Below are 25173 nucleotides of genomic sequence, written 5' to 3' on the forward strand. Positions count from 1 at the left end.
GTGCTTAAGTGGTCAAATCAGGCTATACACTTAATACCTGACTCATTTTTAGGGAGCTTATAATTAGAAATATACCTATGTATAGGTATTTACAATTGAGAAGAAAAAAAAATCTACCTTTTTTTACTTTGGCATCCAGTTTTAATGAGTATTACAAATAAAATTCTCGTGCTGAATTATATTTTTCCCTTCAATTTAAGTACTGTTTTGGTTTTGTTTTTAAATATTACCTTCCGATTTTTTTTCAGCTCAGTAACAATTCTAAATTACATTATTTTTTTTCTTCTCCCCCCCCTTTTTTTAAAAAAAAATTTTATTTATTTACTTGACAGACGGAAATCACAAGTAGGCAGAGAAGCAGGCAGAAAGAGAGGAGGAAGCAGGCTCCCTGCAAGAGCAGAGAGCCCGACGCGGGGCTCGATCCCAGGATCCTGAGATCATGACCTGAGCCAAAGGCAGAGGCTTTAACCCACTGAGCCACCCAGGTGCGTCCTAAATTACATTTTTAAAAGATTTTATTTATTTGAGAGAGAGAGAGAGAGCAGGAGGAGGGACAGAGGGAGGAGGAGAGAGAATCTCAAGCAGACTCCCCACTGACGGGGAGTCCGGCACGGGGCTTGATCTCGCAATCCTGAGATCCCCACTGCAGCTGAAATCACGAGTCAGACGCTCAACCGACTGAGCCACCCAGGTGCCCCAATCCTAAATTACTTTTTAAAAAGTCTTTCTGAATTGCATTTTGGTGCTCTTTGGGCTATGCAATCTACATAAATCTAAAATAAACTGCTATGGCCAGAAATGAGCTGATAGCCAATTTTCAAATTTAGATTCTTAGTTCAGGTGGTCCAACAGATGAGTTGGTCAATCAAATGACTTCTGGCTTCTTTGGGATCCACGCTGTGGTAGATTCTAAGAATGTTCACAATTGGGGACTATTTATTCTCTCCAACCCACTCAGGGCAGGCCAGACCATATACTTTGCCACAGTCCGTGAGATGGGGACAAAATGACGTGAGGCACTTGTGAGCACAAGGGCTAAAATCCCACTTGTGCTTCACCATTAGCTTCTCCCTGCACAAGGCAGGAAATGTCTGAGATCAGGCCCCTGTGCAGTGGTGATGTGGGGCAGAGCTGGGCTGATCCACAGAAAACACGCAGTAGGAGCCAGAAATGATACAGCCCTTATGGTTACAAGCCACTAAGAGTGTGGAGCCCCATTTGACCTCAGCCCCACTTAGCCTCACGCTGCCTGACATACACTCATGCAGGAACGGGCTCTATTTAAAAGTCCCATGCCTTGTTTAGGGAGGACACTGTATTTTCCAGAAACCCAGATAGTATGAGCAGCCAGCTCCTTTGCAAGGTATTATCTTAGTATTTTGTCATTAAAAGAAAAATTATAACTCAAAGAACAAACCATGTTTCCACTCATAGGCCAGGACTTGACAAATTTTAAAGTTGTTTTGAAATTGGGAATGTTAAAGACTTTCTGTAGCTCTGTTCAAGAGTATAACCCCAACAAATGCTTCACTGTACTCTGTAAGCAAAGTGGGCCCTGCACTTGATTGCTGTTAAAATGTGTTATAAGAGACTGAATATTAGAGGTTTGTAACAACAGAAACACTGATCACCAAAATATTACGGTAAAATGGACAAAAAACTGAAGTCTAAAATTTTGTGCTCCTTTTCTGAAGTCAAGCAGCTATTTTAGGATGGGAAACATATTTTAGTATTTCTTCACTTTTTTTAAGGATATGCTAGGCTTCTACTTGTATTAATATTATAGGGCTTCTTAAAAACAGCATAATCACATACATGAGATTTCTCAGTTATTTTTGTAGATGTAGGTTTTCCTAAATCTGAAATATTGTCGGTACAACAGGATTACTTTAAAACCTATTTTCAAATATTTAGCTTGAGAAAGGAATGTGTCTCAACGAATGTGTTCCTTAATGAAAACACTCCTATCATAGAAAATTGCAACCAAGATAAGATGTTTAAGTGAAAGGACATTTGATAGGACTAAGAAGTTTGAAGTTTACATTCTTTAGTGTAATTAAAAGTGATTAGTTGAAAAAAGTGATTAGTTGTACAAAAATGACGGGGAAAGGAAATCGGCCATATTTCTATTTCTTCTCTGTGCTAACGCACGTATACAAGATCAAGATTCTGGTCATGTCCTTGCCAAAACAGCAGAGGTTTATCTAGACTGCAAGAGTTACAAATTAAGTTTTGAAGAAAGCTTTTTTGTAAAGCTGTTCTGAATGGTATTTTCATGCTACCCATGTTCTGTCTGCGCTGAATATATTCAGTGGTATCACTACTTGTACACAAAAATTCTCTGCAAAACTTATTTGCCAAAGAGCAAATATCCTGCTGTTATCGAGTAGCCTGAGCTCTTCGGTCAAAGAATTCAACTCAGTTTTATGACAGGCGAAGAGGAGTAAGTAAATATCCAGATCTGGGTTTCTGCAGCACAATTACATTTTTTACTTAGCATGCTGATTTGGGGTGTGAACTACAGCATTATCTATCTTCTCATACTTGTGCCATTAAGAAGATACATTCAGTTTACAATAATGGATCTACTTAAAGAAAAAAATGTTAATTTAAAAAACCCACTTATCTGGAAAACCACCGCTCAATCTCTGTCTTGCCAAGTTGAACCAAGACTAAGCAATATCTCCCTAATGATAAGAGCTGACTCCTTAAAAAGAATAAAAACTAAAATACAATTTCCTTTTAGTCAATGTACTATATCAAATATAGAACAAAATAAGTTCCAGTAGCTACTTTGTATTCTAAATAACAATGGCCCATGGTTTCTGGTCAAATTCCATATTTGCATCATTGTTCAAGTGCAAAATACAGGCTATTGAACAAGTATGTGGGTCTCCCTTTGACAACCACGGATGGAGCACCAGGTGGCACTGTAATATACACACACTCACACTTTTTGATCTTTCAGCAAATCATCTCCAAAGCCAAATTTTTATAAAATCCAAGGCCCGGAAAATTGGTAACATGTAAGATGGCAGCTAAACACACATATTTATGAGCCTGTAGATTTGGATGCATCTGTTAACTACTATCTCTGTGGCGTTTGGCAAGTTACTTAACATCTCTGAGCCTCATGTGTAAAATAAAGATGATAACAACTTCTGCCTCAAGGATTATTGTCAGGATTAAACAAAATAATCCATACACAATGCATGGCACAGGGCCAACTTGCTCGTAACAGATGCTATCAAGGGATGTTAATTATTAATTTTTAAAGGCTAATTAATTTTAAAATTACATTCTGTAATTGTTCCTAATTAACTTATTTCATAGGCAAAATGTCAATTTTCTATAGCCATTACCTTTATTACTGAAATCATCAATTAACACAATTTCTGCTAAATATTTCCTGGGAGTCCTTTTAATTACACTGTGGACTGTTCTCATGAGGGTTGACCATCCTTCATTGTGGAAGACAATGACAACACTGGAAGTGAGCAGGTTTTCATCATAATGCCAATACTTGCACCTGCAAAAGGAAAATTTCACCGTGTTTATTTAGAGGAAATCTATAACGTGGGGTTCCACACCTACGATGATCATGTTTTCTGATTGGATTAAATATCATTGACTTAACTGACCTAACTGAATGAAACACAACCTTTTGTGTCTTCACAGAAGCACAAAACAGAAGAGAGAAGATGCTATGAGATGCTGGAACTCATCGACAGAGCTCCTTCCTAACCAACTGGCACTTGCTGTGTGGATAAAGAGAATTAATTTCTGGGTATGTGCTTCCCAGCTGGGGATGCTTCAGATATTATTTACAGCTATCAGGGCTGGGTTGTTTTTTCCCATGACTTAGATCTTGGTTTATTTTCCTTTTTAAAACTTGAGTTTCTAGTGCAAACGATTTGTTTCACTTACTGGGTATAAACCACTAGGTAGCTATGTTTGAAAGCTGTACCATTCTAATACGGTTAAAACATTCAGAAAAAAAAAACAAAAACAACAACAAAACCCATTAAATAGGGTGACCTGTGGCATATAGCAGAATAGCAGACATTAAAAGAATTACTGTTGAACGAATTTTAAAGGTTCTAGTAAGGTTTAGTTATTAGATTAGCTAAAGGATATTTAGCTATTTTGTTTTATTTTTATTTTTTTAATTTAAATTCAATTAGCGAATATGTAGTACCCCATTAGTTTCTGATGTAGTGCTCAACGATTCATTAGTTGCATGTAAACCCAGTGCTCATCTCATCACGTGCCCTCCTTAGTGCCCATCACCCAGTTACCACATCCTCCCACCCACCTCCCTTTCTGCAACCCTGTTTGTTTCCCAGAGTCAAGAGTCTCTCATTGTTTCTCCCTTCTGATTTCTTCCCATTCAGTTTTTCCTCCCTTCCCCTATGATCCTCTGTGCTATTTCTTATATTCCACAGATGAGTGAAACCATATAATAATTATCTTTCTTTGAATGAACTATTTCACTTAGCATAATACCCTCAGTTCCATCCATGTTGATGCAAATGGTGGGTATTCATCCTTTCTGATGGCTGAGTAATATTCCACTGTTTATACGAACTACATCTTCATTATCCATTCATCTGTTGAAAGACAACTCGGCTCCTTCCACAGTTTGGCTACTGTGGACATTGCTGCTATGAACATTGGGGTGCATGTGTCCCTTCTTTTCATCACATCTGTATCTTTGGGGTAAATACCCAGTAGTGCAGTTGCTGGGTCATAGGGTAGCTTTATTTTTAACTTCTTGAGGAGCCTCCATACTGTTTTCCAGAGTGGCTGCACCAGCTTGCATTCCCCCCAACAGTGTAAGAGGGTTCCCCTTTCTCCACATCCTCGCCAACACCTGTTTCCTCTTTTAATTTTAGCCATCCTAACTGATGTAAGGTGGTATCTCATTGTGGTTTTGATTTGTATTTCCCCAATGACACTGATGTGAAGTATTTTTTCATGTGTCTACACAAAATTATTTGAAACAACTGTGATAGGAATAAAGTTCCCAAAAGCCCTTTTCTAATTGAAAGGAGAGTCCCACCAGGGCCTGATAAATACTCAAGGAGCAAAGGAAGTTTCAATGAGTTTCACAAAATATCTATATATTATACAGATATATACATACATGTGTATATATTCATGCACATTTATTTTTATGTTTTTTTAACCCCAAAGCTTTTCTTGAAGTAAATAAGCTTGTTTCCAAGATTAAATTTAAAACCATGAGAGCAATAATTAACGATTCATTAGTTGCATGTAACACCCAGTGCTCATCTCATCACGTGCTCTCCTTAGTGCCCATCACCCGGTTACCACATCCGGTTACCGCAATAATTAACATTATCAGCTTGATAACCTATCCCAGCATTTAGAATAGTAACCGTTACTTAATATGGGGCCTGACCCAATACAGATGGAAACAGCCTTTTCTTAGATGTTTATTTTCCTTTCAAAATTGTTCTAAATTATCTATGTTCTTAGAGGTTTCTGTAGAAAGGCAGACTGAGTCTGGTAATCCATTTAAGTCCGATTTCCTACATCTGCATTTTCTCATTAAACAAGTATTAATTACCTATTACGCCCATGCTCTTCAAGTGAGGCCCTAGGGCTATGGCAATGAGAGGGTTCGGCATGGCTTCTGTTCTTCCAAAGCCACGGTCCTACAGGGGAATCAAGACGCAAAACAAATATCTGTACTTTCCCCGAGTGTGTTGGTGCAAAAACCAGGGTATATATGACAGATGGACCTCACCTGGCCTCAAGACACGTGGTCAGGGAGGGCTTCTACAGACGGGTGAGACCAGAAAGATGATTTAAAAAAAAAAAAAAGTACTGATCCTCAAAAAGTGGGGAGAGAGTAAGGAGGAAAGATCAAAGCACAAAAATGAATCATGCGCGTATGATACAGATACTCTAAGAACTTGGAAGAGCGAGGAGCATGGGTGGCTCAATCCTTAAGCGTCTGCCTCCAGTTCAGGTCTTGATCCCAGGGTCCTGGGATAGAGCCCCACATCAACGCACTCCCTGCTCAGCAGGGAGCCTGCTTCTTCCTCTCCCACTTCCCTTGCTTGTGTTCCCTCTCTTCGCTGTGTCTCTCTCTGTCAAATGAATAAATAAAATCTTAAAAAAAAAAAAAAAGAACTCGGAAGATCTGTATCATTAGTTAATTAAAATATGAAAGATAAACATAAGTTAAAGAGGAAAAGTTACAAAGAAGGGCATTTGCAGTATAACAAATATCATCAACTTATTATATGCCTGGAACTGTTCTACGTGCTTTAGTTTTATTAACTTATTTAATCTCCCAATACCACTCTGAGGTTAGTACTATAAATGTCTCTGTTTTACAGACAAGGGAACTGAGACTCAGAGAGAAATGATTTGTCCAAGATCATACAGCTAGTATTACTTACTAGTAATGAAGACAGGAAATAAACCTAGGCTATCTTGAATTTATACGAAATCTTGTAAAGCATAAAACAAATGAAAAAAAAAAACTAGCTATACTTATGTATGAATGGCTAAAAACTGACCTAAGATCTAAGAATTGAGGATGAAACCAAGTATCATTTCCACACAAGGAACCCATGGAGCATACTGTTATGTGATGGGAACTACCTTCCCTCGCCTTTGCAGCAAGGAGGTGGCCCCAGAAATGAGGAAGAAGGAGTGCGGTGCGGCAGCATCTAGCAACAGACTAAACCAAGAGGGCTTTCTAGTGTAACCCAAAGTTGAGATGGGTGAATGCTCTTTCAGAACAACGAGTTAAAAAATACAGTAGTGGAAGAATGCATATCTTGAAGGATGTGATGAGTGTTTCTGGAGAGAAACCAATCTGGGCACATAGGTTTAATTTAATTTTTTAAAAAAGATTTTATTTATTTGACAGAGAGAGAGAAAGAGTGTGCGCGAGTGCACAAGCAGGGGGGAGGAGCAGAGGGAGAGGGAAAAGCAGGGAGCCCAATGTGGGGCTCGATCCCAGGACCCCAGGATCATGACCTGAGCTGAAGGCAGACACTTAACTGATTGAGCCACTCAGGCGCCCCACAGGTTTAATTTTTAAATGGATGGGGATAATAGTCCCCCAAACAAACTCTAACCTTGATGTAAGTGCAGGCAACCTTTTTCTTTCTCTGAGTAGAACCACTGAGTTTAAAGCAACAGAACCGGAGAGCACAGACAGCAGTTTTGATTTATAACAGACACCAGAGCTGGTGAAAATATTTAAGACATGGTAGGACATTTGGGACTTGCTGATTTCTAAGGCAGAAGATGACAACTTGGGGGACGCCAGGGTGTCGCAGTCAGTTAACTGTCTGACTTCCTTGATTTCGGCTGTGGTGGGGATCTCAGGGTCATGGGATTGAGCCCCAGGTCGGACCCTGTGCTCGGTGCAGAGTCAGCTTCAGATTCTCTCTCTCTCTCCCTCTGCCCCTCCCCCTGCTCACGCTGTTCTCTCTCTAAAACAAATAAACAAAATCTTTAAAAACAGATGACAGCTTGGGGAAACGAGCAGACGGTGACTTTGAATGGAAGAGAAAGGAGCTGAAAACAAAGAGGGACCGAAGGGGAGCGGGAGAGGTAGAGTGAAGTCAGGAGACAGTGTGCGTTGAGGGACACCATCACTGTCCTGGGGAGCGCTGCATGTGGAGACAGTTTAAAGGTCTGGGCACGCTACCTTGCCTTCCTCCATGGGACAAGAGAGCTGGAATAGAGTGTGTTGTCTCATCTTTTCATCCCCTCTTGCCTACAAACTCCAAAGGTGTTTAGATTGTGTGACAGTTAACAACTCTTGGTGTATATTTTCCGTTTGTCTCAAAAATGACCAAAGCAATATACAAATTGTACAATACAGAAGTGTATGAAGGTGAAAGTTCCCTCCTTTACCTCTCCCCATCTATGTCAAATCTCACCTCTTAGGGGAAACCATTGCTAATAGCTGGCTGTGTATTTTTTTTTTAAAGATTTTATTTATTTATTTGACAGAGATCACAAGTAGGCAGAGAGGCAAGCAGAGAGAGAGGGAGGAGGAAGCAGGCTCCCCACTGAGCAGAGAGCCTGATGCCGGGCTTGATCCCAGGACTCTGGGATCATGACTTGAGCCCAAGACAGAGGCTTTAACCCACTGAGCCACCCAGGCACCCCTGGCTGTGTATTTTTGAAATTTTCTTATACTCACACAGATGTATACATGTGTATATGTATATATACACATACACACAACATATATTCAGATAAGTAGGTATAAATTCTTCTTTCATGTGATTATGTACAGATTTATCTTATTATCTCTTTTTTAACTACTGCATAATATTCCACAGTATGGCTGGCCCATAATTTACTTAACCATTTCCTTACTGATGGACATTTCAGTTGACTCTAAAAATAATGTTACAATGATCATCCTTATGCATATACCTCCATGCCTTTGCGTAGGCATCTTTCCTACAAAATGCTCAAGGCTGTATGCTCATTAAGGACAGGAGTCTCATCTATTTTGCTCACCATAATCTAACACAAAATAGCTGCTCCATAAATATTTATTCAGTTGCTCTGGGGATATTTTTGGAAGACCTCTTGATGCATTCTCTTTTCTCAGTAATGTCCACCCTCCCCTCTACAACCCTTCTATTTTGAGGTACCCTCAAAAACAAGTCCATATGGCAGGTGGAGGAGGGGACATTCCTCTTCCACAGAAAGGAGAAGGAAAAGCATTCCTAGTGGTGAGGGATAGAAAATCTGGAGGGAATAAGATGGGAATGAAAGCAGATGAAAGAAAGGATGTGTGCTTGGCCTCTATTTCTGAACCTGAGCAGGAGATCATCAGCAGGGTATGGCTGTAGCACAGAACAGAAATAATGTTGGGGGGGTATAGCTCAGGGGTAGAGCATTTGACTGCAGAAATAATGTTGAGGTGTACTAAGGCAGAGAGGGTTAAACACAATCCCCTTTCCCACCTCTTCTTTGCAGTCTCCCTTGGCTCTAGGATGGAACCAGAGAGCTTGGTATTTCCATATGCTTCCAGTGGGAGCACAGAAGGCAGCCAACCATTAAGATCTAGGAGCCTGCGAAGAGTCACCATGGGAAGGGGTAAGATGATATGTATCAGAGCTATGGGGTAGAAGGCTTAAGCCAGGGACTGGCCCTCAGGGTTCAGAGGATCCACAGTGCCAGTGAAAGCCAAAATGGAGATGAGTCCCTAGAGTGGGGCAGGTGGGAAAGGGGCCATCCATCCCAAGGACAGCAGGAGAATGGACCAGAAGTTACTACAGCAGGGGTTCCTTCAGCAGCAAATGAAAAGAGGTCAATACACCTGGGAAGACAGGAGGAAGTAGCAGAGACAAGGTAAACAGTCCAGAGCTGCCCATAACACCTCAAGAATGCAAGACTGTCCTATCACCTGGATGCGACAGAAGAAAGGAAAGGAAGAGATGAGACACTGTGGAGAAGAAACAGCCCAGAGAGGGAACATGAACTTCAGGCTGACTGGACACTAGCCCAAAGGAGACCTTTATGCCAATGCAGATTGGCTTCCCTTTAATTACTAGCTTTCAAATAGAGCTCATAACATACATAAGCCTTAGTATTTAAAGAAGCACCCAAGGTATTGACCCCCTATTTTGCATCATTCCCCTCACTTTACTGGTGTAGAGTTTATAAGTTCGAATGAGAAGCAAGGTCAGCTGAACCAAGAATGCCACATTTAAAGGGGTGGGTTTTGTTATAGACCTTTGGCTAATTTCTGCTCTCTGGTGCTTCATTTTCCAAGACAGCTTATAAATCCTCTAATGTCAAGGACAAATCAAGGTCACAAATATTCACATTCAGATTACGGGTTTGCAATGATTAAAGCTACAGTTATTCTTAAAGTCATTTAACAAAGTATGATCATAGTGGCAATGTGGGCCAGGTCCTGGGGATCAGAAGAAAGGATGGGAATAAAAATTCTCATGGTTGTTATTCTATAACTTAAAAAAGTAGACTTCAAAACCAAAAGTGAAATACCTATGTATAATTCACTTGTATTCTCTGTACCAGTTATGTTTTTAAGATCTGTAATTTGATATATGGCCTTGTTGTACTTAGACTTTATCAATAAATAATATCTAATTCAGCAGAGTATGAAAAACACAACATTCTTAGGCTGCCAACCCCTGTAATCCATATAGACTATCATTGATCTATGGTAGTGTGTAACGTGTGTGTGTTCACACATGCATGCACAAGCTTTTTAGGCATGGGAAACAAACCCTCAATTTGGGGAATACTTTTTAAAATTATCTACTTTTATTTTTAAATAAATTAGGGATCTTTCCTAACTCCATCTAAAACCTTTTTTTTTTGCTCATTCCCATGATAAAAGTAGAAAATTGCTTATGATTTACATGAAACAGTGCTGACACCCAATGGCTGAATAAATTAGTAACGTAGAATATAAAATTTAACTTAGCATTCAGAAACCAATATACATTTTCAATGAAAGGAGAATTACCACTGTTAAACCAAATCGCTCAAGCTCAACAGACTGGGGGGAGTGGATTTTATCCCTGTATTCAGGATCCATGCACTTTGATTGGAATGACACGCAGTAGGCTCCTTGAGAACATGCTACGGTAGAATGTATTCCTTACAGTTCATTACACACACCGAGACAAAGAACCAAAGCATCAAAGAAATTTGTAAATTAAGCTTCCTGATCACCATTCTCTGAATATGCTCCTTTCTGTCGATGTCGTTCCCAAGAAGGCTTGCTATAATCCAGATGTGGACTTGCTCCCATAAAGGTGCCCTATTACAACGCTTACTCTGGATACGATTCCTTTAAAAACACAATTTAAAACTACACCGGCACTGGATATATTTTCTGCAACCTTGTCATACTGCTAGATCACAAACCCTACAACTTTTCTCCCCTGATTAGCATTAAGTCTAATGTTTTTCATTCTGTGTTTCTGCAGCTGAACGCCACATAAAGCACCGTGTTTACACCTCTCGCATTTTACCTCTTTGGCTTGGGTGCATGTTCTAGCAGGTTCTGCTCTCTTTGAGGATTTTGTCAATTGGTGTATACAACAGTTCCTCCTTTTTTTTTTTTTAAGATTTTATTTATTTATTTGAGAGAGAATGAGTGAGAGAGAGGATGAGAGAGAAGAAGGTCAGAGGGAGAGGCAGACTCCGCAACGAGCTGGGAGCCCGATGCGGGACTCGATCCTGGAAGTCCCAGATCATGACCTGAGCCAAAGGCAGTCACTCAACCAACTGAGCCACCCAGGCGCCCTCCTCCTGGTTTTTTATATGGAAGACTGGAATTAGTATGATTTCTATCTCTGTATCCACTGTTTATATGGACAAATATGAGAAGGTAAAATACAGTGCCTGAAAGCCATGTGTACTCCTTGAGAAGCTGCTATCACTCCACTCACCGATTTCATCTAACTGCACCATATTTCATACTACATTTCTTTACCTGATCCACCAGGATCTGAAAACTTGACTCAGATATGCAGCTACATCAAGATGAATTAGGTATCACACAGTCTCCTGGTCCACTGGTGTAAACTTTTTTTTTTTTTTTTTTAAAGATACAGTTGCTGTTAGTTTGATTCCTTGTCATAAACCCAAGCTGGAACCTAGTGAAAGTTACTTTCTAAATATGCATAAGTGATCTTTCCTGGGATCTTAACAGTAGTACATCAGTGCCAAGTTCCCAAAAGCAAACTTTCTCTCTCCTCTTTGGAAAATGCAAGGAACTATTTTCCCACCTCTGGCTTCCTACAATCTCTCTTCTTCACAATACTTCTGGATTATTGACAGCAATTCCTTTCAAACTCCTGGGGTAAGATCCTCAGTATCTGGTGCTACAAGAGACTTTATTTATTTATTAAAATGTATTTATTTTAAAGAGAGAAAGAGAGCATGCAAGCAAGTTGGGGGGTGAGGAGCAGAGGAAGAGGAAGAGAGAATAGTAAGCAGACTCCTCACTGAGCACAGAGTCTGACACGGGCTAGATCTCATGACCCTGAGATCATGATCCGAGCCAAAATCAAGAGTTGGACTCTTAACCAACTGAGCCACCCAGACGCCCCTAGAAGAGGCTATTAAAAGCCTCAAAAATTTAATGTATTTAGCTGCTTCCTTCCTTATTCCATGCTCACTATTTTGAAATTTAATTCCCTCTTTACCATGTTGTTATAAAACTTTCAATACAGAGATCACTCCTGCATCTAAGAAAGAAACAAGAGTATGCACATTTCTTTTTTCTCATATGTAAAACCACATAATATGCCTGAGTCATCTGGCTACTCTTTAGTTTTTATTTTTTCTTTATTTTACTCCAAACAGATTTTTAAAATTATTTTTGTTTGGTTATCTTCGGCAGACGCCACTGGGGATACATTTCTGGAATGTCTCCTACTTCTCTGAAAGCTGCCCATCACTCAGTCCTGCCCAAGGTCCACTTCTCTGAGAGTCTCCCTAAATAAGAGTTACTGAGTAGAAGTATCCTGGCCCAGGAGTATGACCTAACAGGGAACACTTGGCAAGTTGGGCCAAAGGCACCCCCTGCCCCTTGAACTTTAAGCTTCTGAGATTCCAGTTGGTTTCCATTAAGCTCTTGAATGATCCTGTGAGGCATGGGCTAAGCAGAGAAAAAAAGTAGAGATTAGAGTCTATGAACCACAAAAAAGGAAGAGCATATGACTTTGGTTCTCAACTTTTCATTTCCTGGTCAATTACACTTCCTGACCTTAGGTTCCATGAGATACTCCTACATCCTTTCAATTAATTGCTTGCCACCCCACACTTCCAATATTATTATTATTATTATTATTATTATTATTATTATTATTTTAAGCTTAAGCTAGTTGAGAAGAATCATTCCTGGCAAATAATCCATGTTTAATATGTGACTCTTGATATTTTGGTAAACTTCCGTTCATTACACATATGTCTCCACAGAATTAAAGTTAGAGATTTTCACGATCATTTAATCAATCAAACTATCTCTTAAAATTTGAGATTACTGGAGATATTCCTCAATGGTCACTGCTGAAGTTACAAAAAGATAAACTAGAGGTGGCCTTACCCGAGGCCAGTATTACTCGGAAGGTCCAAAAATAATTATGAATGTACAAAATTGAGTTAAGAGAATTATATAAGCTAACCAAATAGGAGGCTGATACATTAAATTGATGTGAAAAACAAACAACCCACAAATTTTCATGTAGCCTAGTCATTACTAGAAAAATCTGCCAACAAATTCTGATTACAGTAGGAATGTTGCTTGTTGAGCATGGAATCTCGACAGTCTTACTGGTTTTGAGAGCTCTGTGCATCTTCGTCCCCAACAGGGTTTGTTGAACAGAGTAAATTCAAATGGGCTGACTCAGGTCCCCTCTCTCATGGACAGCTGTGGGTACAATGATCACAGAGTTTCTTTGCTTCCTCTATTCTTATCCCCATGTAGACAATTTCCTTCTTGATAATATATTCTTTCTTTTACTAGGCACAATAAAATGGAAGCTTTTTTTAAAAAAATTTGATGATTTTATCAAAATTCTACTTTAATGTCTTTAAGAGTTTATGCTCCTTTCACCAATTATTAGAAGCCCTAAGATGATCTAGTTCTTCTTCCTCAATGTTTCATCAATTGCTCTAATTAGTCAGGCTTCCCTTGAAGGTCAAACTTAAGTCTATAGTAACAGAACTCATTCCTCCTTAACCATCTACAAGATGAGAACACCATAGCTGATTGCCAGAAGTCTTGCTCTTAGCCAGAATAGAATTTTCCTGTATTATATTAATACCCAATACATGTTGGTTGATTTGATCTCAAAAACTTTTCTAGGAATACTCCTCTTCTCAGTGTTGTACTGTATCAAAGAGTACCACACATTGTATTCATTAATGAATTAAGTATCGATGACAAAGAGAATAATAAGCCTTTAGCTTCTGCTCTATTGAGGTTAAAAGTCAAAATCAATGAACACAGAATTAATGGTTGGGTCTACAAAAGTTTTTCAAGTATACCATCTTTCGGGATTAAACTAGGTAAGTGAAAACATATAGCTTTGCCATGCTTGTTTTGGAGTGTAGTGTATGCTGCCATAGTCGGAAGACGGGATACCAGGATGGGCATGAAGGAAAGGAAAGTGGGTTGCTTAGCACCTCATACCCATACCCTCCATCAGGCCCAGCCTCCCAGTCAGCTTGATCTAAATAAAAAACACATGCTTGCTGTGGGTGCCAGGTTTTAGGACAAGAGCCCCCCGTTCTATCCAAGTAGCTGCATTGAAACTTTTCCTGGGATGGATTTCATTTTCCGAGGCAGAGCTGAGGTGCACAAGTTTATTTCATGTCCAAACGATTAATGTATTAGAGGAAGGGGGTGGAATTCTTGGCAGAGCAGAATAACAAGGACCAGAAACTCTTTAGCTCACCACAGCTGATTCCTAAGGCAAGAAGCCACAAAAAGAGCTAGTAAATACCACTGCTTTGTGTAGTTTATGTAACAAAGAGGAGGCCCCGACGATCTGCCCAGACCACTTGTGACCTGTCACCCAGGGTGCTCCAAAAAGCATGTATCCATGTTTATTCCCAGTCTCTCCAACCTTCTCTGAGCTAGCCAGTTTCCTGGCACCCCCACAGTTCGTGGGAGACCGCTGTCTAGTCATTAGCCATGACACCTCATCTGCCAATGATCTTCAAAACACAGCCGCAGTATGGTGAGAACGCACAGCTCCAAAACAGCCGGAGCCTGCCTGAAACTTACAGCATCTTTGGGTCCCTCAGCCTGCGGTCTCTGTGACAACCTGAGATAATGTGTACAGAGTCTGGGACAGAAACCTTTGGGTCTGGCTTTAGAGAATGTCTCCCTCTCAGCCATCCTGCTGATACTCCTCCTCATTCAGTGTCCTGACAAACCAACTGGATGTGAAAGATATTTTCTCCATTTTAAGATACTCTGAGAAGTGACGTAGGAGAGAACGTGACAGTTGATAGGTGTCAAGAGTGGTTACACAGGGATGACTATGTCCCTTTGGTGAAGACACTACTGGCCTCAAGGGCCTCCGGCCAAGGATTTAGCGAGACTCCAAGCTGTGTGAGCGGCTATGGAAAGTCTCTCACCTCAGTGAGCCACAGAGAAGGAACTTGAACGCCCCTGAGAACCCAAGCATGGGTTCAACAAGCCCAGATGACTTCCAGAACCAGGTGGGAGGAATCTGAAGGAGGCAAAATTCTAGCAGAACGGACAGTATCTGAGCCAAATAAATAGTGTTTTTGCTATTAGTTATTGTGATCTCATTTTATCCCAGAGTGGGGAAATGCACTTCTAAAAGCTCCCATGGTTTTCAAAGCACTTCCGCACGCACTGTCTCCTCTGAGCCGTATAGGAGCCCTCTGGCGTAGGTGGCACAGGCGTCGTGCTACTCATTTTCTACTACAGGGGATGAGGCTCTATCAGGGTGTACAATAGCAAATTGTACATAGCAAAGGAGGCAAGATTTAAAAATGAATCCTTTGACTCTAACTTCAAGGTTCTTTCCCTTAAACCAAAGATTTACTAAGAATTACACATGATATATGCCTTAAAAAATGGGGGGTGGGGGGCGCCTGGGTGGCTCAGTGGGTTAAAGCCTCTGCCTTCCGCTCAGGTCATGATCTCAGGGTCCTGAGATCGAGCCCCACATCGGGCTCTCTCCTCAGCGGGAAGCCTGCTTCCTCCTCCCTCTCTGCCCGCCTCTCTGCCTACTTGTGATTTCTCTCTGTTAAATAAATAAATAAAATCTTTTTTAAAAAGTGGGGGAGGATTAATTTTTCACTTTCACTTAATACCCAGGGACTACACGGACACTAACAGAATGACTGCACACAGTTCTGTTGATTTCTGCCTGATTTTAAAGGTTGAGAATACTAAAGAAAACATCAGGGCAAACGAAGAATGCTGAGCTATGTCATTGGATAAGTGTTCTCTAATTTTTTTTTTTTTTTTTTTTGGAAAAGGAAAACATATGCAGACAGATGTGTCCACTTAATGATCTGAAATGTCAAACCATAATTTAAGAAAAAAACCTGGCAGGGAATCCTATGACTGGACATATGTTCATGTGCGTTTCTTCAGAACTCCCTGGGAAGGGAAAATGAACATTTCATAGTGTGAGCCATATGTTTACAGCTATATTGGACTCTCACTTCACATATGAGCTTACATGCCATATTCTGACTTTACAGAGGCACCAGCTCATCAAAAAACCAATATATCTGAGCCAAAACAACCGCCTCTAACAGGAGTAAGAATCCGGGGAGGTGCCAGGGCAGGGATAAGGACAGTAACGGCATGAACGTAGGTTTGCACCTATTCGTTTCTGCTGCACCTCTTTTCACAAAGGACTCTGGCAGCTTACACTCAACCAGAGAATGTGACAATGTTATGAAAATTAAAAATAGGAGGGGGAGAAGATGGATAAAGAATGAGGGAAAAAAGGAAGAATCAAGACTGAGGTGTTAAAAGTACCTACCAAGGGCTCCTGTGGGCACAGTCCTGAGGCACCAGTCAGAAAGAACATACTATTATTAATAGCGCTGCCTTGAGTCAGGCAACATGGCGGCCTTGGTTGCTGTCGCCCCTCTTGTTAATGGGGAGGTCACAGTTTGGCTTGAATTGCCTAGCAGGGAAACCTGGTCTGATCTGTGTTTAACAAACCAGTTGTTCTGAAGAAGTACAATAATCTTGGTGTGAAGACCAGATGGGATTTTTTTTTTCCTAGAGGTCCTCCTTATGGCAAATGCGGCAGTGAGTTTCATGAAGGCTGTCAATGGAGACCAATGGCATTCTACCAAAACACAAGTTAGGAAAAACAGTTGTGCAGAGACCAAGTTGGGAATTTCAGTTCAACACAGATTTGAAAATCACACTTTGCAAACATTCTTTAAAATGTTTATTGAGTCATCTCCTATTCCATGTTTCATCACTCAGCGAGTGAGTGTGTGCCTCCTCTACTCTCATTACAAGAAGGAAATCACATAGACCATATGGAGGGCTCGTATTTCTAAGAGCAAATTTCAACACTGCTAATGACGAAAGAGGTGTAAGCTTGCAATGGTAGCATGGTAACTTTAGGTTGGAGTTAGTAAAAAATTACACAACAGAGAGAAGTGTGAGATATTGAGAGAGTTATCGATATAGACTGTATAATATTTACTCATGGAAGTCTTCAACACTGACTGATCCTAACACTCCTACAGCAAAATGAGGAGATGCACTAGATAATTTTTTAAAGATTCCCAACTAGAAAACTATGATTACAGATGTGGAAAAGAGTATATAATGTGCAACAGTTAATATTTATTAATTCGCAGAGCAGGCAATTTCTGGGGCTAATAAGAATATATGAACTGTTGAGTAATTTATCTTGTTTAAGGTATTAGGAAGCCAGGTTATTCATTTAGCATGTAATATAACTGACACATATGAGATGTTTAATAAATACCGTGGTGAAGAAATTTGGTAATACTATTTCAAGAAATCATTAAAGCAGTCTACCTCTTTTCCTGCATTAACTGAATTACCTTTACCTCTCTCTTATATCTTTGCTTCATTGTAATTTTCCAGAAAATCAGATCCTCTACTGGGAGGCTGATGAGTCCCCAAAAGTAAGTTGAAGTTCATTATTAAAAGGTTTATGGCTCAAAGAGGAGATGGAATTTCTAAGGTAAGAACTGAAAGGATATGCCAGCTCCCTCTCTGATGAAGGCAGAGGACAGGAAACCTCAAGCCATAATTTTGGAAAACATTTTAGTTCATTAAAATCTGGCAGGAAACCCAAGAACTGAGCACATGTGAGCACCAGCAGTGACGTACAGTCAGTTGTCAGCCGAAGACAGCACACGATCAATGTGTGACTTCTCTCCTCGAAGACCCTGTGTTTCTCATAGGTCTATAGATAGGCCCCGTACAAGGGAAGCCAAATAGCAAAACAAAACAAAACGAATCTGTTCTGTGAGGTGGAGACTGACAAAGCAGTGGAGACCAGGGAAATGGGAGACAGTGGAAAGGGGACTCCAGTGGCGAAAAAACACTACCAAATAAAAGGAAACAGGTATTAAACCTTTGATCTAGGGATTCCACTAAGACATCTGTCCTACTGAAGTCTGCAACAGTGGACACGATGATGGGGCCACAACTTGTTCATCTGAGCATCGTTTAGAATACTGAGAAACTGGAAACACCCAAATGTCCCCAAATGAAGGACTGAGGACATAAATTCTGGTCATCTTTGCAGTGGACTGTCTTTGTTTAAAAAAATGAAAAATTCTAGCCTGGTGGTAGGTGATTCTCATTTCCTTCCTTTATATTTTCTTTTAAGCATATGCTTTCCTCTTTTGAAACCTTTAAAATGGCTACTTCAGACAACTGCGAGTGAAAAGAACATTATTGGGCAGCTTCCTAATCAGCAACCCCTGGGCAACAGGTCCATCCTAACTCTTTTCTTATGAGAACTATCACATTAAGGCTTTCCCTGGAGTTAGAACTTTTTTTTTTTTTTTAATTTTATTTTTTTCAGAGTCATTGTTTATGCACACCCAGGGCTCCATGCAGTAAGTGCCCTCCTTAATGCCCACCACCAGGCTCACCCAACCCTCAGTTTGTTTCCCAGAGTCCACAGTCTCTCCTGGTTTGTCTCCCCCTCCGATTTCCCCCAGCTCACTTCTCCTCTCTATCTCCCAATGTCATCCGTGTTATTCCTTATGCCCCGCTATGGGGCTAGCACTTTACCTTAGTAACAGAATTAGAACAAATTCTGGCATTTGCTTTGTAGGTGGCTGGGCTGGAATTCATCTCTTCTAGGACGTGAGGACATGTTTTTAAAAAAACATTCCTATTTAGACCCATTTGCATTTTGATTCAATATGAAGATATTTGAGGGATTTGCAAATCATACTTAAGGTGTCTCTGCATTTCATTTCTGCCAGTCTTTTCCTTCCTGACGCTAGCTGGTTACTCCACTTCATCTGACTGCAAAGCCATCCTGTCAGGGTGGAAAGAATTCCCCTCAGAACAGAGCTGCTAAGAAGACTACTGTTGCTCAGAAATGCTGGAGCAGCTAGAAGAAAAGACAAATGAGCTGAAGTGGGAAAGGAAAACACAAAGAAAGATGTAAGAGCTCTGTTGGAAGAAATCTTTTATGAGGACCAGCTGCTAACTTTTGGAAGTTTATAAATCCAAATGGGAAAACTAGTTCTTCTGAGTTTCAATATAATGTTTCAAATATCACTGGCTAAGTGTGTTTCATTATCACCATTTCAGAAATAAAGTATTTCATGTGGTGGAAAAATCATACCTCTTTAAAACCTACCCAAAGCCTCAGAAGTCCTCAATGTTCTGAAGCAATTCAGGGTGCTTCAGAAATGTCCAGTTATGTTTCTCAAGAGGAAAAAAGTCCGACTTAAGAATTCCTTTACAGAGAGCTCTGAGTGGACATCATGTCAGAGTCATCTAAAGACCTGTATTGATTTAATAAATGAACTGACTTCTTAGGCCCTCCACTCCTCAAGGGTCCTTTGGACCCGCTGTGCCATTTGCTGCCAGCTTGCTTGTGTCTGCCAGCCCCAGATTATGGTCAGGGTGCCGGCCGCCATGGCGAGCTTTTATACTAAAGCCTTCAAGAAAGAAAGGAAGTTTCCTCTGCAGCTTCCTCATTACCTGAGACACCAGAATGCAGAACACCATTTCTCCCCTAAAATTTTTATTCATGAAACACTTGTCACCAAAATAAAAAGCGTTCTTTTTTCAAATTGATAAACCCAAGACCTCACAGGACAAATTTAATTCAATCTCTGCACACCTAAAGTCTGATTTTTTTGAGGCGGATACCAATCCATTACAGCTTTATTCTGGGGAGAACAAACAACTAACCGTAAAGGTCACTGTCACAATTTAAAGGGGGAAAAAAGTAGGCTTCTATTTACCCTCCAAATTATCCCCACTTAAAAAAAAATTTCTCGAGGAAATTATCCATATCCTTACCATTGGCAGTAACATCAGCTCTGTACCTCCGCACAACTGTTAAAACTCGTGGCTCTACTTCAAAGCACATTTTATGAGCATTTTATATGTTCAGGTTCTAGAAGTATGCACACATTTGTATTGTCTTGCTCTTTTAGTCACAGGACTTTTGTAAATAACGTCCCTACAACCAGCTGTGCAATGAGGCCTCTTGTTTTACTGGACCCAGGAGCGTGTGAACTCTCCCAGCATCGTGCCCACAACTTCTGATCCTCAAAAGCCACATTTCTTCTCCTGCCATTATTGTATAATGGGACTTCGTGGCTATGGTCTAGAAGACTCTGTTGTTTGTTCTTCTGAGACCAAGACTGAATTAACAGGTGTGATGTTCTTTTATTGAAGTACTACCTGGAAAGAACTTAAATCACAGCTCTTGAGGAGGGGAGATAAAATCTAAAATTAATAAGTATTCCTGAGAAAAGTCTAGGCTAGTTATAGGAAATTAAACAGATTCACTACAGCATCTAACCGTTTAGGTAAGGGGACATCCTTGGGGCCTGGAAGCCCCATTTCACATGAAATGGTCATCAGTACCTCTGAAATGCAGATTAGGTGTGCTAATCAACAGAGGTGATTTCACCACTGAATCTAATAAATATTCCAAACAGTGCAGAAAACCTCCTGTGTTTCACTGCCCGGGCCCCTGCTGGCAGCAGCCCCTGCTGAGCACATCCTGGCAGGATTCCAAATTTGTCCCAGGATCATTTTAGTAGTAAGATGTAGTAAAGGAGGTGGGAGTGATGTAGGGAAGGAGGGGTAGGAAGGAGAAAAGAAAGGTTAATTATGGAGGTATACTTATAATAACTAGTCCAGTTTCTTTCCGTTCTTTGAATAGAAAAACTTAATATTCTACACTTTTTGGTCTTGACATTTCTTAAAGCCATTATCACCTTATCTTTTTGGCATAAACTAGCAGGTAAAAAATACTTGGTTTACTAGAACTACCAGTGTTCCTGAAATTTGCACTTACCATAATGGGGTATTGGGCATTATGTTCATTAATTATAATATAATTATATTATATTAATTATATAAATATTAATTAATAATATATTAATTATATACTAAATTTTTAAAAAGATTTTATTTATTTGACAGACAGAGATCACAAGCAGGCAGAGATGCAGGCAGAGATTGAGGAAGGGAAGCAGGATCCCCGCTGAGCAGAGATCCCAATGCAGGGCTCGATCCCAGGACCCTGATCCAAGCCTAAGGCAGAGGCTTTAAACTCACTGAGCCACCCAGGCGCCCCTATACTAAATATTTCTGTGATTAACCTGAGTTCCATATTCAAATACACAAAAATGCGACAGATCCTTATTCATCCTGGAGTCTGTGTATGTTAACCTGCGCACTCCCTAAAATTTATTTGTAATCCCCAAATCGATAACGGGACACTGTTACAGTCATTTGAGAACATGTGCAAAGCAGCCCAAAAAAAAAAAAAAAAAAAAAAGCGAACTGCAACTTGAGTTGCCTACAGGCAGACACAGGAGAATACTGTCTTCAGTTTCTACTCTGACAAATGTAAACAGTGTCCTTTTCATACTCTATTCAGGGCCATCTTCTCCTCAGTTCTATGTTTGTTTGTTTTTTATATTAACATATAATGTATTATTTGCCCCAGGGGTACAGGTCTGTGAATCGTCAGGCTTACACATTTCACAGCACTCACCATAGCACGTACCCTCCCCAATGCCCATAACCCAGCCACCCCATCCCTCTCCCCAACCCAGCAACCCTCAGTTTGTTTCCTGGGATTAAGAGTCTCTTTCAGTTTTTGTTGATGATTTCACTGTGTGCAATGGCTCCCAAGCCTGGTGCTGAAGTCTGTCTAGCATTCCTAAGTGTGAGAATGCAGTGTTGTGCTTTCTGGAGAATATAATACGTGTGTTCGATTTCTTCCTCCGGGCAAGGCTGGTGTGCCGGCCATGAGTTCAATGTTATGGTTCAACAATACATGTTAAACAGAGTGTTCATAGACAGAACCACACATATATCCAGGCTACATAATGATCAGCTGAGGCTCACAAGAACCTAACCCTGAGTTTCCCCTAGGAGCAATGTTTCTGTATTCCTAACCCTATGTTCATAGTGACTTGATAGAACACAACTACCTTGATAACAAGGATCGCCTGCATAGCAAAATACACACGGACAGAAATTCAATTCTGCCAATAAGGACAGCTACAAAAGTCAGCTACAAAGTTTGTCACTCCTCTGCCCTGCCCACTGTACAGGGGAAGTGTGATGGGTGGATGAATTTCTGTTTTATGGGCAAACACTGCAGGCTGCACTGGGACCCAAAGTAACTTGCAAAGATTTAAGAGACAGAGACCATCAAATTCTCTCAATTAAAATTAAATTTATGCTTTGAAAACAATTATTATTATGACAGAGAATAGGATTTTAACCAGTAGGGTCATACAAAATTAGGGTAAGTCAGAACATTCTGTAAACTATTCAGGGATGCCTGTAAACTATTCAGGGATTTATATTAAAAAAAAAAAATAAAAGTGTCCTGAAAATTACAGGAAGCTGCCAAAAGAAGAGAAACAGGACAGGGATAGAGAGTGAGAAACAGAGAGGTCTTCATCACTGAGCAGTGGTGGTGACCAAGAGCCAGCCCGTCAGAAAGGCGTCTGCTGCACAGATAAACCTACCCTTGAAAGGACAATGTGGTCTCTTGCTTAAAGGACAGTCTACACTATAAAAAGATGCTTAGAGTTAAAAGAAAAGTAGGGTTAAATTAGCAAACATTTATATTTTTAGAAGTGACGGTATAGTGCCTCCCACAAGGACTATCCCTTCAACGTGGAGTTTTGAAGCTCTCGGTGCCTCTTCCCCCTCCAGGTGACCTGCCGCTGTGTCCCCGGGTCACTTTCCCTGTATGTAGTGTAGTGTGGCCTCTGCCTTCCCTGGTGGGTCAGCGACCTGCGGCCAGGCCAGTGAGGGCTAGGCCAGTGAGGGCTGGGCCCGCTTGGTGTCGGGTCTGAAGAGCAGCATCCGTAGGTTAGAAGCTTCTTCCGGTTCTCTTTGCCCTTCTTCTGTCCAGCTGGGAAAGTAGGACCTTAGGACTCTTTCCTGACTAAGTTGAATCTACGAAGTTGAAATAGTGCCACTAACACCTGGATTTCAGCTGCCGGGAACTGTTGTAACCCTTTCATCCGGACTTCCTGCCTCAAATAAAAAGTTCTTTTGTGAAGAAAAAAAAAAAAGAAGTGACGGTGTTTATTATTATGAAATATTTACATACAGCCCTGATGCAACTTCATATTTTCCTCGCTTCTCTTAATGATGCCAATTATAGATTTACTCACCCAGTACTTTTGAGCAAGTGGTTCTTTATTGTGTGTGGACCTTAAGGACCCCTTTTATGTCTTCTCACTGTCTTTGGGACTATCCTTCCTCTTAAGTAATAGCATGTGAGGGACAAAAGACCATGATAAGGCTGAAGGCCACACACCTAGTACAAGAAGAGACCTATGGAGGAGAAAGAGCTGTAGGTCTGGCTATGTCGCACCAGGGACAAGGGTGGCTTCTAACCACGGAGACCTCCAACGCACAGGGCTCACGTTACCAACTGCCTTATACGCTTTTGTGTTATCACATTTCATCCTCACAATGACTTTATGGGCCACGTATTTTATCCATATTTGTTAGAAGAGGCAAGCAAGGCTCTCTAAATGTCATCATTCTTTTTTTTTAAGATTTCATTTTTTTATTTATTTGACAAAGAGATCACAAGTAGGCAGAGAGGCAGGCAGAGAGAGAGAGAGAGAGGAGGAAGCAGGCTCCCTGCCAAGCAGAGAGCTGGATGCTGGACTCGATCCCAGGACCCTGGGATCACGACCTGAGCAGAAGGCAGAGGCTTAATCCACTGAGCCACCCAGGTGACCCTAAATGTCATCATTCTTTTCAACTCTGTGTGATATCCCCAAGAGGCACCTCGGGCACACTCATGAACTCAGTCCTACTCTCATGTACCATGCAGTACCCTTTGTTCCCTCTAGCTCAGGATCACTGGGGGTGGGGTGCCCCACTGCAATGTGGCCTTGGCTTCTGTGAAGCGGGTCCCACTGTTGCCCCTGCTGTAAGGCAGGATCATGCTGGAGACACTTGCTGATCTGTGCCAGGGCCATAGTTTCCTGTCACCGCAGAACCCACCTGATGGTGATATGCTCCCAGCTTTGACATACCCTCAAGTGTGGGAATCTGCTGTCCCAGAGTTCTGCAGATATTCCAGTAAAAACTTCCCTCATATTATCTCCCTGGTGTTTGGGTCTGAATGAGCTCAGGGGGCAGGCAGGGCGCATGACCTCAGTGAGAGGCACTGTACCAATGTTAACACTGCCTCTCTGACCATACTGGAGGGCCTTTCTGCCCTCTCCTTATGATGGCTTCTTCCAACTTAGATTGAAACACTGACCCATGCTGCGAACAGTTGGGACTTGAAATGCCTACATTGACAGACAGGGTCATTGATAACACCGCTCCCCTTTTGTTTGACAACATAATTGATAACCTGAACTCCCCTTTTGTTTCTAAGTAAGAAATGCTATTACTTTAAAAATGTCTCAAGTTTAAAATGACTGCTCTGATAACCAGACTTTTCTGATCTTTTACCTGGTGTGGAGAAATATCCCAGAGATGTGGCGGCACCCCCGTAACACACCATCCTGGGTAATTGTTTACTGTGCAGACTTCTGGTTCTTTATCCATAAAATCAGGGAACAGTGAGCTCTCTGGCTCCATTCAGCTCTACGATTTTGAGTCTCTGAAATACTTATTATGAGCAAGGTTCTTGGGGTGTCCAAGCCTTTAGAAGTAGCCACCTTGGGTGTCCAAGCCATAGCCTTTAGAAGCAGCCACATGGCTCCAAAAGTGCAATCTTGTGCCCTTGGCTCCCACCTGTCATAACTGGCAGTTTATCTGGGCCACGTGAGGCGTGAGAGGGAAGCAGAGATTTGGCCGCAGGATGGCATCAGATGAGGTAAAACCACAGAGGGGAGTGTGCAGGGACACACGGTAAGCCCTGTTTGTGTGAGAGAAGGACTAGACGAAATCAGGGCCCACCCCCCATCACT

At 41.1% G+C, this 25173-nt stretch overlaps 1 protein-coding gene across 3 annotated transcripts in view; it reads right to left on the bottom strand.

The window, feature by feature from the left end:
• GALNT7 (polypeptide N-acetylgalactosaminyltransferase 7) overlaps positions 1-25173 on the bottom strand; it is a 142505-nt gene that overhangs the window by 24862 nt on the left and 92470 nt on the right. For all 3 annotated transcript variants that reach the window (XM_045988410.1, XM_045988420.1, XM_045988430.1), the window contains one exon: positions 3363-3529. In XM_045988410.1, the coding sequence (XP_045844366.1) occupies positions 3363-3529 (167 nt within the window). The remainder of the gene's footprint in view (positions 1-3362; positions 3530-25173) is intronic.

This window comes from Meles meles, chromosome 2, assembly GCF_922984935.1.
Source record: "Meles meles chromosome 2, mMelMel3.1 paternal haplotype, whole genome shotgun sequence".
Lineage (NCBI taxonomy): Eukaryota > Metazoa > Chordata > Mammalia > Carnivora > Mustelidae > Meles > Meles meles.